This window comes from Carcharodon carcharias, chromosome 7, assembly GCF_017639515.1.
Source record: "Carcharodon carcharias isolate sCarCar2 chromosome 7, sCarCar2.pri, whole genome shotgun sequence".
Taxonomy (NCBI): Eukaryota; Metazoa; Chordata; class Chondrichthyes; order Lamniformes; family Lamnidae; genus Carcharodon; species Carcharodon carcharias.
In genome coordinates this window covers 1661012-1676021 of record NC_054473.1, presented here as the reverse complement: position 1 = coordinate 1676021, position 15010 = coordinate 1661012, and the positions used below count along the sequence as shown (strand labels likewise).

At 42.3% G+C, this 15010-nt stretch overlaps 1 protein-coding gene across 2 annotated transcripts; it reads right to left on the bottom strand.

Moving 5' to 3' along the window:
- Positions 1-550: 550 nt before the first annotated feature.
- LOC121279686 (musculoskeletal embryonic nuclear protein 1-like) lies at positions 551-5361 on the bottom strand. Of its 2 annotated transcripts, XM_041190913.1 has the most exons (4): positions 5155-5361; positions 4938-5061; positions 794-937; positions 551-673 (listed from the first exon to the last, which is right to left on the bottom strand). In XM_041190913.1, the coding sequence occupies exons 1-3, from the start codon at positions 5161-5163 to the stop codon at positions 828-830; spliced, it is 243 nt and encodes an 80-aa protein (XP_041046847.1). In that variant the 5' UTR covers positions 5164-5361; the 3' UTR covers positions 551-673; positions 794-827. The 2 variants fall into 2 exon arrangements, with proteins under 2 accessions (XP_041046847.1, XP_041046846.1); XM_041190912.1 differs by having other exon boundaries at positions 551-937; positions 5155-5357.
- Positions 5362-15010: the final 9649 nt, after the last annotated feature.

Genomic DNA, 15010 nt, shown 5'->3' with positions numbered 1-15010 from the left:
TAATTGGACTGGAAATGTACTGCTGTAGAAAATTTTCCTGAACACACTCGTGGAACTCATTTGCCTTTCTTGCCCTTTACACGATTACAATCCCAGTCTATATTTGGATAGTTAAAGTCCCCATTATAACTATTCTATAGTAGTTGTACTTCTCTGTGATTTCCTTGTAGATTTGTTCCTCTACTTTTTTCTGACTAGTTGATGGCCTAGAAACTACACCATGCAATGTAGTTGCATCTTTTTCGTTCCGTAGCTCGAGCCAAATAGATTCTTACTGTGACCCCTCTAGACATCCTCTCTCTCTCCAGCACTGCAATGTTCTCCTTAAACAATTCCATCAGTTCTCCTCCTTTTGCTTCCTTTCCTACTTTTCCTGAAAATCTTGTTTCCAGGAATATTTAATACCCAGGCCAGCCCTTGTTTGTACCAGGTCTGTCTGTTGTCCACCAATTTAGGATCTGTGCTGTCCCACTGGTCTGATTGAAAACCAAGTGCAACATAAAGCAGATACTATATGACAGATAAACAAATGAGCAGTTCTCAGCATTGATTAAAGTCACAAACCTTAAATGGTTCATTTATTTGAAGAGTTTTGACATTACAATCTTGTTTTCTAATCAGGTCCTTTTCTGATCCAAACACTTTATACCTTTATAAATCAAATCCACTTGGCCTGTGGGATGTGAAATCAGGAAGTGACTTTAATTTTTTAATCATATAAAAATAAACAGGATTTCTTCACTTCAGGCAAGAACATTGAGGTTTCATAAAATTAGTTTACAGGTATTCTCACTTTAGGATCAAATTTCATTGGATGCAGAATTTTCTCATTTACTGAAGACGCTCTTTGGCTGATCTCCGGCTCCCTTTGTGAACACCGTCTCTTGTCCTGTTCTCACGTTGCTGAAGACAGAAGGAGCAACAGCACCTTCCTGCTCTGTTAGTACAAAAAAAATTGTAAACCTCAGAAGCACTCACACAACCACAGAACTGTCCCATCAACCCTGGCAACCAAACATAAGATTGTAGCAGAACATGGTCAAGCCCAGAGCAACACCACCCCACACCCAGAGCAACCATAGATAACAGCAACCACATTCCATACCCAGAGCGACACAAGAAGTAGGAGCAGACATAGACCATATGACCTGTTGCGCCTGCTCCACCGTTAATTCCCTGAAAGACCCAAGATCTGTTTAACCCAGCCTTAAATATATTCAACGCTGGAGCATCCAGAGCCCTCCTGTGGGGTAGAGAATTGAAAATATTCACATCTCTTTGAGTGAAGAAATTTCACCTCATCTCAGCCCTGAATGATCGGCCCCTTACCCTGAGACTGTGCCCCTGTGTTTTCGATTCCCCGACCAGTGGAAACAATCTCTCAGCGTCCACCCTGTCAAACCCCTTCAAAATTTTGTAGGTTTCAATGAGATCGCCTCTTATTCTTCTAAACTCCAGAGAATAAAAGCCCAATTTACTCAGCCTCTCATCCCAGGGACCAATCTAGTGAACCTTCTCTGTACCGTCTCCAGTGCAAGTATATCCCTTCTTAAATATGGGGACCAAAACTGCACACATTATTCTAGATGTGGTCTCACCAAAACCCTGTACAACTGTAGCAAGACATCTTTTTTCCTGTACTCCAATCCCCTTACAATAAAGGCAATTTGCCTTCCTAATTGTTTGCTGCACCTGCATGTTAACTCTCTGCATTCCTTGAACAAGCACACCCAATTCTCTTTGAACATCAACACTATTCTGCTTTTCTAGTATGACAAAAGTGAATAACCTCACACTTCCCCACATTATACTCATCTGTTATCTTGTTGCCCACTTATTTAACCTGACTATATCTCTTTGCAGCCACATCCCACACCCACAGCAACCCAATCCACACCCAGAACAACCACATGCTATCAATATCAGAGGCAATTGAGAGCAGAGTAGCAGATTTAAACAATGTGGGAGAGAGAGCCTTTTTACACACCAAGTACTGATGACTCACTAACTGGATTGTTCTGCGGATGCTGGCGTGGACCCAATGGACTGTGCCGCGGATGACTCTGAAAGCCAACTGCAGCGGTTCAGGAAGGCAGCTCACCACCACCAAGGGCAGCTCACCACAACATGCTCAAAGGCAACTAGGGATGGGCAATAAATGCTGGCCCAGCCAGTGAAGCCCACATCCTATGAATGAAAAAAAAAATCAGCAAAACTTACTGGGAGGTAAGCTGCATGTCCAGATAAACAGGGAAAAATAAAACAAAAACAACATCATAACACAGAGTGTGGAGTGGAACAGGCAAGTTACAGATCAGCATTAGGTTTATTGGTTAGTGTTTTCTTTGTTGGAGTTCACTAAACAGCTAAAATCCTAAAAAAAAAAGACTAAGTGGTAAGGGAGCACAAGTGTCGGTGGGGGAGAGGCTAAAAAAAAATGACACGAGCAGAAGGGAAATAGTTTAATTGGTTTGTAACTGGTAGGTTTTTTTCAAATCCAAATCAAGCATGAGTCTGAAGTTTATTTCTGTTAAGTTTAGATAGCAATCTAATAGATACAGGCATGGCAGGACACCTCAAAATTGCATCCTGTTCCACGTGGGAACTCCAAGAAACTTGTGTCCAGGACAACCATGTATGCAGGAAGTGCCATCAGCTAGAAGAGCTGAAGTTCTAGGTTTTGGTTCTTGAACACCTGTTGACATCACTGTGGTGTTTCAGGAAAGCTGAGAGCTACCTGGATAGCATGTTTCAGAAGTTGGTTACTCTGCAGTTAGAATGTGCAGGCAAAGAAGGGATTAGGTGACTGTTAGGGGGAAGGAAGTAAGTAAGAATTTATGGTAAGGGAGAATTTATTGAAAAGGAATGAATTACTTAAAATCTCCAGGCGACCAGGGCTACCAAGCACATTGGCAGTTAAAGGTTACCGGATGAACCTTGCACAGTCTTAGGGCCTGCAAACAACAGAAAGGCCTTGGGAGCCGGACTGCAGTCAAGAGCATTGGCAATAACAACTAAGATTAAGTGTGCCCTTCAACAGATAGGGGAAGAACAGATGGCTCCAGAGGGAAGGTCTCTGCTTACGAGATGTCTATATGTTGACGAGATCGGAATCTGGAAACTGTTCTTGTATGTGATCGATAATGTATAAATATGTTGAACATTTGTAATTTAGCAGAGTGCTATCTCAAGCTGCATTGAGATGGTTCTCCCCTTGCAATTGCTCAAATAAATGATCGTGACCTGTACCTGAGACTCCTGTGGTCCGTTTGTCAAAGTGACCACAACAGTGACTGACAGATGAGGAAGACCTGGCAGGTAGTGCAGGAATCACCTGAATACATCTCACTCTTCAAACAGTAGTCAGTTCTGAATACTGATGAGGATGATGATTCCTCTTGTGAGTGCAGCCAGAGCCAATTCTAGAGCACCACAAATTTCGCAGCTGTACAGTGGAGGTGTAGTATGGTTAGAAAAGCAATAGAAGATTCAGTAGGAAATCAGACAGATGTTATTGCAGCCGCAGAAGTGACTCCAGGATAGTATATTGCCTCCATGGTGCCAGGCTGAAGGAAATCACAGAACAGCTGTGGACCATTCTGAGGGGGAGGGTTGTGGTCCATATCGATACCAATGACAAAGGTAGAAAAAGGGATGAAATTCTGATTGTAAACCTGTGTTCTCTCATTGTCAATTCTGCTATTGGAAACAATGATTTATTCTATGAAATTCTTTATGTGCTAGAACAATTCTACTGAATCTTCCTTTAACTTTCTCTAGTGTAAGGAGAAAAACCTCAGCTTCTCTAGTTTTCTCACAGAACTGAAGTCTCTCACTCCTCTAGTAAATCTCCTTGACACCCTCTCCAAGACATTGATGTCCTTCCTAAACTGTGGTGCCCAGAATTGACCACAATACCCCAGCTGGTGCTGTAGAAAGAATAATGTAATAGTGATCATTGGTATCTGATAACCACACCCATCTTCCTTTCAGGTAGGACTCTAGTCAGATTTTCCCTTTGAACTCCAATGAGCTCAGTTTTTCTAGAGTTCCTTAACACCTCATTTTCAGGCATGCAGCTCCCAGCATGCTTTCTACATATTGTTGGTTCTTGATATTGGTTACTTGATTCACTGCTGTTTGAGGAGACTTATGCCTGACCATGTCCTTACTGATTGTGGTGGGGAGAAGGTTGGAGAATGCGGTTGAGAAACTTATCAGCCATTGAATGGCGGAGCAGACTCGATGGGACGAATGGCCTAATTTCTGCTCCTATGTCTTATGGTCTTATGGCTTGTCATGGTCCACAATGCCTCATGGATGATGAATGTCCTCTGTTCACAGGGAATTTACAAGGTAACTCACGATTCATCCCAGCAAAGTGTTTTTTGTTATTATTGCTAGGGTTCACTAATATTTACTAGGTAATGGTCCAGAGAAAGGTGCACTCCAGATCGTAGGGCTACAAGATTATTTTATATGAGTACCTATTAATGCTGAACCCAAAAAATATCCAATAAAACCATCCAAACCGCAAGTTTGATCCACGTTGCCTTCCCACATGGTGAATCTGTCCTGAGTTTGCTCCTGGTTTTAAGGTATAGAGGTGGAGAGGAAATATTTGGACAAATGAAAGCACAGAATAATTTTTATGGGTTGGTTTCAGTTATGTTTCGAGATACCGAGGAGAGAAAATCCACTTCCAGATTCAGGCATAAAAACTAAATTTCAAGAACTGCGCAAATTGACATCTCACTTTTAAAAAAACAAATTGATTTGTTCAATTCTGTGTCGGTGAGTTTCAAACTTTGGTCTTAAAACAAAAATCGATGGACAAAGCGCGAGAAAAGACATTCGAGAGCCCGTTAAACATTCGGACCCTTGTTGCTGTTTTAACTTCTCCCTTTCCGAGAACCGGCTTTCTTTGCAGGACTCACCGCATTGCTGGAGAACCTGGTAGGTTTTGGACTGGATTTTCTTTTCAGTCCCCAGTTTATTCCGAGCTCCTTTAATATCTTCCACCTTCACCGGTGGTCGTTTCTTCTTAACAACGTGGGCTTCCTAAACGGCACATTTTACAAGAACAGTTTGAAAAAAATATATAAACTTAGCTCAATAAAGATACGGAATTAACTGGAATGGATAAATTCTTGCCTGCGACATGATGTTACAGTTTGCTCAAAGTTAATCCTCTTCCAGACGCGCTCGGTTGGAATCCGAGGCGCAGTTCAGTTGGCTCTGAGTTTTGTTGCTGGTAATTTTCTAATTCTGGAGCAGAGGAATGAGCTCCGAGTCCGTCAGCAGCCGCTTATTATTAACTATGATTCTTCTTTGTAGAATTTACTGAACCTGTTTGATGTTTCCAAGCAGCTGCATAGACTCACTGGGAGCAAAGTTGCAGTTTTATTGAACGGAATTACATCGAGTTTACAGCACAGAAACTGGGTTCACCACTTGTGGGTCCAATTATTTCATGTGTTGATAAAAGCAAAATGCTGCGGATGCTGGAAATCTGAAACAAAAACAGAAAATGCTGAAAACACTCAGCAGGTCTAACAGCATCTGTGGAGAGAAAAAAACAGTTGGTGTGTTGATGCTTCATTAAAACTCCCAGCCACATCATGAGGAGCTTTAGTCCCTGAAATCTAGTGTTACATTTTCTTTCTGTGAAGAAAAAGTTGGGGGTGGGGTGTTGGTGAAGGGTTGAGCTCTGGGTTTATTGGGGGAACTGATTGTACATTTCAGTTGAAAACTGATAGTCATGCAGCCCTTCTCAAACTGCACTTTAACAAGCAAAGGAGGGACAGAGATCATTCATTGAGAGCATCCAGCTGGACAATCCCAGGTCCAGCTGCTGCTCCTGACTCAGCCCCTATCTATGGCTCTGACATTTAGACAATCTATCCAGTGTTTGTACCTTATTTAATTTCATGATCAAAATACTCAGCATGACAGCATCTCGTCATCATCTTCACTTGGATTTGGGGATGGTAAACATTCCCTGAGACAAGAATCATAACCCAGGTTTGAAGAATACCACATCCAACCATCTTAGGTCACTTGTCCAGAAGAGGAGATCAAGAACACGGTGATACAGACACCCAGCAGCAACTCTCAAACAACACCATTGGGATATTCAGCAGGTCTGGCAGCATCTGTGGATGCTGAGTTAAGATTTTGAGCCCAATGTGACTCTTATGTGGAACTCTTGAGTTCCAGACAAGAGTCATATTGGACCCAAAATATTGAGTTTCTCTCTCCACAGATGCCATCAGGCCTGCTGAGATTTTCCAGCAATTTCTGTTTTTATTTCAGATCTCCAGCATTCACAGTATTTTGCTTTTATATTGTTGGAATATTCCTCCATTACTGGGTTCACCAGTTGTGGGTCCAACCCCCTGGGGTAATTTCACTTTCTGACCCCCACCCCATCCATACAACAGTTCTATCTGATCTCCCCATTTTGCTGAGAAGTTGCTGTTTTGAATCTTGTCCAATTCTCAGATGAGTAAAAACTGAGTGGAACCAATTTAGTAGAAAATTCAAGTTGACTTAGGTCAAACTGGGCTGGCCTCTGTGCCTAACACAGAGAGAGAGAGACTATGGAGGAAGAAAAGTCCTGAATGTTGAAATTATCCATTAAAACTAGGTAAGGCAAGTGCCTTAGTCACGTGACACTACATCAGTTGTTCTGTTCTGTCCTTGTGTAACCCCTCCTGCTTCATTCACCAGCTTCAGCGCCTTTCTTCCTCAGCCCAAGTCTCGAATATTTTCCCCAATCCCCTCCCCTTGGTGCTGCTTCCAATCTTTAAAGCCTCCTCATCCTTGCTTTCATTTATCTCCCTTAATTCTTCTATTGCTACTGTTTTCTAAGATATTTACAATATTACATTAAAGATTTAATATAATTGCAAGTTGTGTTGAATCCAGCTAGAATGATAAAATTATCGCTGCAAAGGGATAAATTCATGGAAATTCCCCAAAAACACTTGGGAGTGGTAAGGCAGGTAGGTGTTAGAATTAAAAACAAAAAAACTGTGGATGCTGGAAATCCAAAACAAAAACAGAATTACCTGGAAAAACTCAGCAGGTCTGGCAGCATCGGCGAAGAATAAAAGAGTTGACGTTTCGAGTCCTCATGACCCATGGGGGTCATGAGGACTCGAAACGTCAAGTCTTTTCTTCTCCGCCGATGCTGCCAGACCTGCTGAGTTTTTCCAGGTGTTAGAATTAACCTGAATGTTGGTTCTTTCCTGAGGGTTGCTTGACTTGGGATTGATTGAGAGAATGAATGCCTTTGATTGAGGTAGCTGTGTCACAGACCAGACTGAATTTTTTGAAAAGGTAACTTAAGTACTGGGCAGGGGAATATCCATGAATGTTATCCATATGAACTTCCAGGAGGCATTTGATAAAGTCTCTCATCAGAGAATGTTAGTTAAAGTTGAAACTCATGGAATTGAAGGTAAATAATTGATCTGATCAAGAAAATGACTGAGTGGCAGGAGACAGATAGTAGTGATAATGTATAGGTAGGTACTGTAGTTGACAGGATGTGACTGGTCTGTTCTGCAAGAATCTATGTTGTGGCTGCAACTATTCCCATATTTAATTAGACAATGGGACAGAAAGCCACATATCCAAATCAGCTGATGACAAACATAGGCAGTAATTGTAAACAATGTAGATGGAAGCATAAAATGACAAAAGTGACATTGATACATTAAGTAAATGGATAAGACTGTGGCCACTTTGTAGCTTTGATATGTTTGCCCACATCATCCTCCTCCAATACTTCTCTTCTGTGTTCAAGTGACTGCCCTCACTTGGTTCTATTGCTACAAATCTGATCATAGAGATTATCTCCAGCAATAGCTTCACTTCCCTACCCTATTACACTAAGTCAAGAATGCCCAAAATTCTTGGCTTCCTCGTCTTCCTCGTTTACATGCTGCTGGTGACATCCCCCAAACACATGAGGCCAAGTTCCACATGGATGGTAATTCAAGGCTGATGTGAGTGAGGGTTGGGAGATGTTGAGGGTGGAGGAAGATGGGCAGCACTTGTCAAGAGCTCCCGACAAGTGCCCATCTTCCCCATTCCCAACATTGCCCAATTCTCACTTGCATAGGCCTTGAACTACCATCCATAAACTCAAGCCAATACCATGCTGGAATGTTTGGAAAGGCAACTAGGATGCCTACAGCAGATACTTAGAAACCGCCATTAACCAGATCTCAACCCTCTCCGAAAACTACAACCGCTTTACTTGACTTCTCAAACCGGCAGCCACTAAATTTGTTCCCTGGGGCTTCAGAAAAACTTTTATCCCTTGCTGGATCCAAGAAAATGAATGGCTCCTGAAAGAATACAGGAAATACAGGAGTGAAATTTTGAAGGGGATGCAGGAGCAGAAAGACCTGGGTGTATATGTGCATAGATCATTGAAGGTAGCAGGACAGGTGGAGAGAGCAGTTAATATTGCATATAGTATCCTGGGCTTTATTAATAGGGGTCTAGAGTACAAGAGCAGGGAGGTTATGCTGAATTTATATTAAAAAATTCATTAGACCTTAGCTGGAATATTATGTATAGTTCTGGGCGCGACATTATAGGAAGGATGTGAACACATTGGAGAGAGTGCAGAAGAAGTTTACAAGAATGGTTCCAGGGATGAGAAACTTCAGCTATGAGGATCGATTGGAGAGATTGGGAATGTTCTCCTTGGAGAGGAGAAGGCTGAGAGGAGATTTGATAGAGATGTTCAAAATCATGAGGGGGCTGGACAGAGTAGACAGGGGGAAGTGTTCCCACTCATAGAAGGGTCAATAACAAGAGGGCACAGGTTTAAAGTGATTTGCAAAAGAAACAAATGTGACATAAGAATTTTTTTTTTCACACAGCGAGTGGTTCGGATCTGGAGTGCACAGCCTGGAAGTGTGGTGGAGGCAGGTTCAGTCAAGGCTTTCAAGAGGGAATTAGCTGATTATTTGAATAGAAACAATGTGCAGAGGTACGGGGAAGAGGCAGGGCAATGGCACTAAGTCCTAATGTTCATTTGGAGAGCTGCTGCAGACATAATGGCCTGAATGGCCTCCTTCTGTGCCGTTAAAATCCTGTGATTCTGTGAAAATGAAGGTTCCAGTAAGGCAACAGTATCCTCAAGTCCCTTGATGAAGGATGCCCCATAAGGCAGCACAGCCCAGGCACCATTCCAAACATCTGGCTACAATCCAAAATAGTAGCATTGCCAAGTCAGGGAAACCACTCAATGACCCACTCAGCTACTGCCCGATTACATTGCTCTCAAGACATAAGGTCCTGGAATGCCTCCTGCTAAACAGATTGGGTCTCACCCTGGAAGCAGCTTCTGCCCTGAGAGATCCATTCCCAGTGGCATCATGACCATTCACATTGTCATCTGAAGCCATTGAATGGATTGTTAACCTTGACATCAAATTATAACTGTTTCCCCAGTCATACAATTTTTAAAAAATTCACATGTAAACTGACAGCTCAACTCTACCTCTTCACATCTCCTTTCCAGGCCCTGTGTTGTCAAAGTGCTTGTTTGACATCCAGCCTTACAGCTGAGCCACAATTTCTTCTGCTGAAAACTCATCCAGGTCTTTGTCACCTCCAGATTTGACTATTCCACAAATCCCCTGATTGGCCTCACATTCTCTCTGAACTTATCAAAATTTCTGCTATCACTATCCAAGCCAGTACTTATTTGTCACTGACCTAAACCTGATTCTGGGCCTCCAACACCTCCAATATTTTTATTTTCTTCATTATTTCATTGGATGTGGGCATCACTGGGAAGGCCAGCATTTGTAACCCTTCTCTAATTGCCCTTGAACAGAGTGGCTTGCTAGGTCATTTTAAGAGGCAACCACATTGTTGTGGGTCTAGAGTCACATGTAAGACAGACCAGGTGGTAAGGACACAGATTTCCTTCCCTGAAGAACACTAGTGAATGTGATGGGTTTTTACAACAATCGATGATAATTTCATGGTCACCATTACTGAGTTTAGCTTTCAATTCCAGATTAATTAATTAAATTTAAATTCCATCAGCTGTCATGGTGGGAGTTGAACCCATGCCCCAAAGCATCAGCCAGGGCCTCTGGATTTTTAGTCCTGTGACATTACCACTATGTTACCATCTTCCCATAAAAATAATACAAGGGTAATACCCTTGTATTCAAATCACTTAGCTCCCCCCCACCAATCTATAACCATCACCAACTCCACAATCTATCATGGATGGGATTTGAACCCAGGTCCCAGAGAATTACGCTGGATCTTTAGAATACCAGTCTAGTGATAATACCACTATGCCATCACCTCCCCAGTTGGGTATTGAACCAAAGCTTCCTCCCCTCATCCCCTACTCAGGTCCAGATGTGCAGGTTCACTGCATGTTGCTTGACTGAGATTATTGTTCACTCACGGGCCCAGTGCATCAACAAAACCTTATTCACATACACATTGTCCACGTCAACTCTTGCCTTTTTTTTCTGTGCCGAGGAAACTTAAATCTTTGCCTTTTTTATTTGCTTCTGGGATGTGGGCATGGTGGTAATAGAGAGGAAGACAGAATGGAAAACCGATTTGAGGTCCAGTCTTGAAATAGAGCAGCTGCGTGTATCCTATGTCTTATTTATTGTTTTTTTATTCATTCACGAGATGTGGGCTTCACTGGCTGGACCAGCATTTATTGCCCATCCCTAATTGCCCTTGAGAAGGTGGTGGTGAGCTGCCTGCTTGAACCACTGCAGTCCATGTGGTGTAGGTACACCCACAGTGCTGTTAGGGAGGGAGTTCCAGGATTTTGACCCAGCGACAGTGAAGGAACGGTGATATATTACCAAGTCAGGAAGGTGAGTGGCTTGGAGAGGAACTTCCAGGTGATGGTGGTGTTCCCATGTGTCTGCTACCCTTGTCCTTCGAGATGGTAATGGTTGTGGGTTTGGAAGGTGCTAAGGAGCCTTGGTGAGTTCCCGCAGTGCATCTTGTAGGTGGTGCACACTGCTGCTACTGTGCATCAGTGGTGGAGGGAGTGAATGTTTGTGGATGTCAGTCAAGCGGGCTGCTTTGTCCTGGATGGTGTCAAGCTTCTTGAGTGTTGTGGGAGCTGCACTTAGACAGGCAAGTGGGCAGTATTCCAATACACTCCTGACATGTGCCATATGGATGGTGGACAGGCTTTGGGGAGTCAGGAGGTGAGTTATTTGGTGCAGTATTTGAACATACAAACAAGGAGCAGGAGTAGGCCATTCAGCCCATCAAGCATGCTCTGCCATTTAATAAGATCATGGCTGATCTGATAGTAACCTCATATATGCATCCTGCCTACCACCAATAACCCATCACCCCCTTGCTTAACAAGAATCTATCCACCTCTGCCTTAAAAATATTCAAAGACCCTGCTTCCACCACCTTTTCAGGAAGAAAGTTTCGAAGACTCACAACCCTCTGAGAGAAAAAAATTTTACCTCATCTCTGTTTTAAATGGACAACCCCTTATTTTTAAACAGTGACCCCTAATTCTGGATATTCCCTCAAGGGAAACATTCTCTCCACGTCCACCCTGTCAAGTATCCTCAGGATCTTATAATTTAATTCAAGTCGCCTCTTACTCTTCCAAACCCCAGCGGATTAAAGCCTAACCTGCCCATCCTTTCCTCATAAGGCAGCCTGCCCAATCTAGGTATTAGTCTGGTAAATGTTCTCTGAACTGCTTCCAATGCATTAACATCCTTCCTTAAATAAGGTGTCCAATACTATAGAGTACTCCAGATGTGACTCACTTGTGCCCTGTATAACCGAAGCATAACCTCCCTACTTTTATATTCAATTCCCCTCACAATAAATGATAACATTCTATTAGCTTTCTTAATTACTTGCTGTACCTGCATTCTAGTCTTTTGCGATTCATGTATTAAGAGACCCAGATCCCTCTGCATCTCAGAGCTAGCCTCTGACCTGCTCTTGTAGCCACAGTACTTATACAGCTAGTCCAATTCGGTTTCTGATCAATGGTAATGTCCAGGATGTTGATAGTGGGGGATTCTGCAATGGTAATGCCATTGAATGTCAAGGGTTAGATTCTCTCTTGTTAGAGATAGTCATTGGCAGGCACTTGTGTGGCACGAATGTTGCTTGCCACTTATCAGCCCAAGCCTGGATATTGTCCAGGTCTTGCTGCATTTGGACATGGACTGCTTCAGCATCTGAGGAGTCACGAATGGTGCTGAACATTGTGCAATCATCAGTGAACATCCCCACTTTAGACCTTATCATGGAAGATGTTGGATCCACGGCCCTTAGGTTTGTTGGGCTAAAGGATCTGGGTTGCATACTTAAATCAGGGTGACCAAGTTGATACAGAGAACGTTAGGAGATTGTTGTTAGAATAAACACATGCTGTTTATTTATAAATGAAACTCAGCAACTACACTTGTGTGCTCACAACTCAAAACTCTGTCTTCACTCATTAGTGACTAACTCAAGACTCTCCCACAGAGACGTCGCCCATGCTACTCTGCTATTGGGTATGAAGATCATGTGACCTTACATCACAATACTTGTCTTAGAGGTATATTACTGGAAAATACATTTTACATTTTTTTGATATATCAAGTTATATATACAGATCAATTATTTACAAAGTCAGTCTAGGGGTTTCCTTATGCGTGTAGAACGTTACAGCTCTACAGCTTCTGAAATTTGTTTTGGAGTCTTCCTTACTGAAGTCGTCTAAGGTTCAGGTTCTACAGCAGGTACCTGTAAATTTGTTTCTTCGACTCTTTCAGGTACAGTTGGCCCTTCAAATACATTTGTACTTGGCCGAGTTCTTTCAACAGGAAATGTTGATTCAGTTTTGAACACTGGATATTTGGTTTCTCCTCTTCATAATTGATCCACATTTCTCCTTATTTGATCTTTGACTTTCACATGGTAGGAAAGAGGGCTTGTTACAGCACTTATTTCACCAAACAACCATGTTGGTCCTTATCTAACATTTTTCATAAATGCCTTCTCTCCTACATTAAATGTTCTGTCCCGACTGTGACAATCATGTCCCATTTTCTGATTTTCCTGCCTTCCTTCTACCTTCCCTGCACCCCAGGTTTGGCATGATTAGGCTTAGTATTGACTGGAGACAGCGCTTCATCAACAATTCTGCAGCTGTGATGCCTATTGTTGAATGAGGAGTGGTCCTATAATGGAAAAGAAAACGTGCCAATTTAGTCGCTATTGAATCTCCAGATAATTTTTTTATACCAGCTTTGAACATCTGAACTGCTCGCTCAGCGAGTCCCTTTGAAGAAGGGTGGTATGTGGATGTTTTCACATGAACAATATCTTTGAGGCTTGTAAATCGGTTAAATTCAGCACTTGTGAATACTGTTCCATTATCTGATACTAGCACTTCAGCTAATCCATTTATACCAAAGCTTTGTCATAGCTTGTCTATTGCCGCAAAAGATGTGGGTCACTTCACTTCGTATATGTCCATCCATTTTGAATGGGCATCTATGTTAAGTAGGAACATTGTTCCCATAAAAGGTCCCACATAGTGGATGTGGACTCGTACCCATGGCCTTCCTGGCCACTCCCAGGGCTATAACTGGGCTGTTGCAGGTAATTTTTGCACTTGCTGACACTGCATACAAGTTTGCACAAAGTTTTCTATTTCTCCGTCCATTGCTGGCCACCACATATAGCTGTGTGCTATTGCTTTCATTTTGGAAATTCCGGATGTGCACCGTGAAGTTCATATAACAATGGCTTTTGTCCCGTTGGAGAAACAATCACCTGAGCTCCCCACAATAAAATACCGTCTTGGTTGGTTTACTCATTTCTCCTCTGGAAATACCGTTTCATTTCATCAGACTCTTGTGTTTCTGACCAACCATGAAGAACTTGATTCCTCACTTTGGATATGACGGGGTCTCGGTTCGTCCAATCTTTAATTTGTTTAGCACATTTTGGTGATGAGTCCAGGAAGTTCAACAACAAATCAAATTCCTGAGGAATCGGAACATCCTCATCTGTCACTTCCAAAGGTAAATGAGTGAGTGCATCTACATCTGCAATTTGACTTCCAGGTCTATGAATAAAAGTATCCTCATACTAAGATCAATACCCATCTTTGTACTCTAGCTGAAGCTATAGGAACTGAGCTTATATTTCACCCCTTTCCTATTTTTACTTAGTTCTGTTGAAGGGTCATGAGGACTCGAAACGTCAACTGTGCTCTTCCTCCGCCGAAGCTGCCAGACCTGCTGAGTTTTTCAGGTATTTTGTTTTTGTTTTGGATTTCCAGCATCCGCAGTTTTTTGATTTTATCTATAGGAGGTATAGCCTGGTCTTCACTGACTAGTCCTAATAATGGCCTGTGGTCTGTAATGATAGTAAAATGATGACCTTGTACAAATTGATTAAACTTTTTAACACCAAAAATGATTGCCAGGCCTTCTTTTCCAATTTGTGAGTACTTTTTCTCTGCTGTATTGAGTATTCTCGACACATACCCTATAGGTCATTCTGATCCATCATCCATTCGATGGGAAAGCACTGCTCCCACTCCATAAGGTGATGCATCACACATTAATGTCAACTCCTTCTTTGGGTCAAAGTGTACTAGCAATATAGAAGATTGCAGCAACTTTTCACTTTTGTGAAAGCTCCTTCTTGCGGTGTTTGCCAAGACCATCTCTAGTTTTTCCTGAGCAAGAAGTACAGTGGTGCCAGTTCTGTTCGCAAATTAGGCAGAAAGCATCCATAGTAATTGATCATCCCCAAGAATGATTTCAGTTCGGATGTATTCTTCGGTACTGGGGCTTCTTTAATGGTTTTCACTTTTTCTTTCTTCAGCCAGATGTAGGCTTTGTGAATCTACCTTGTGACCTAGATAAGTTACATCTTTTGCCTGGGATGTGCACTTTTCCTTTTTCAATCTCACTCCAACCTGTGAAAAACATTTCAGAACTTCTTC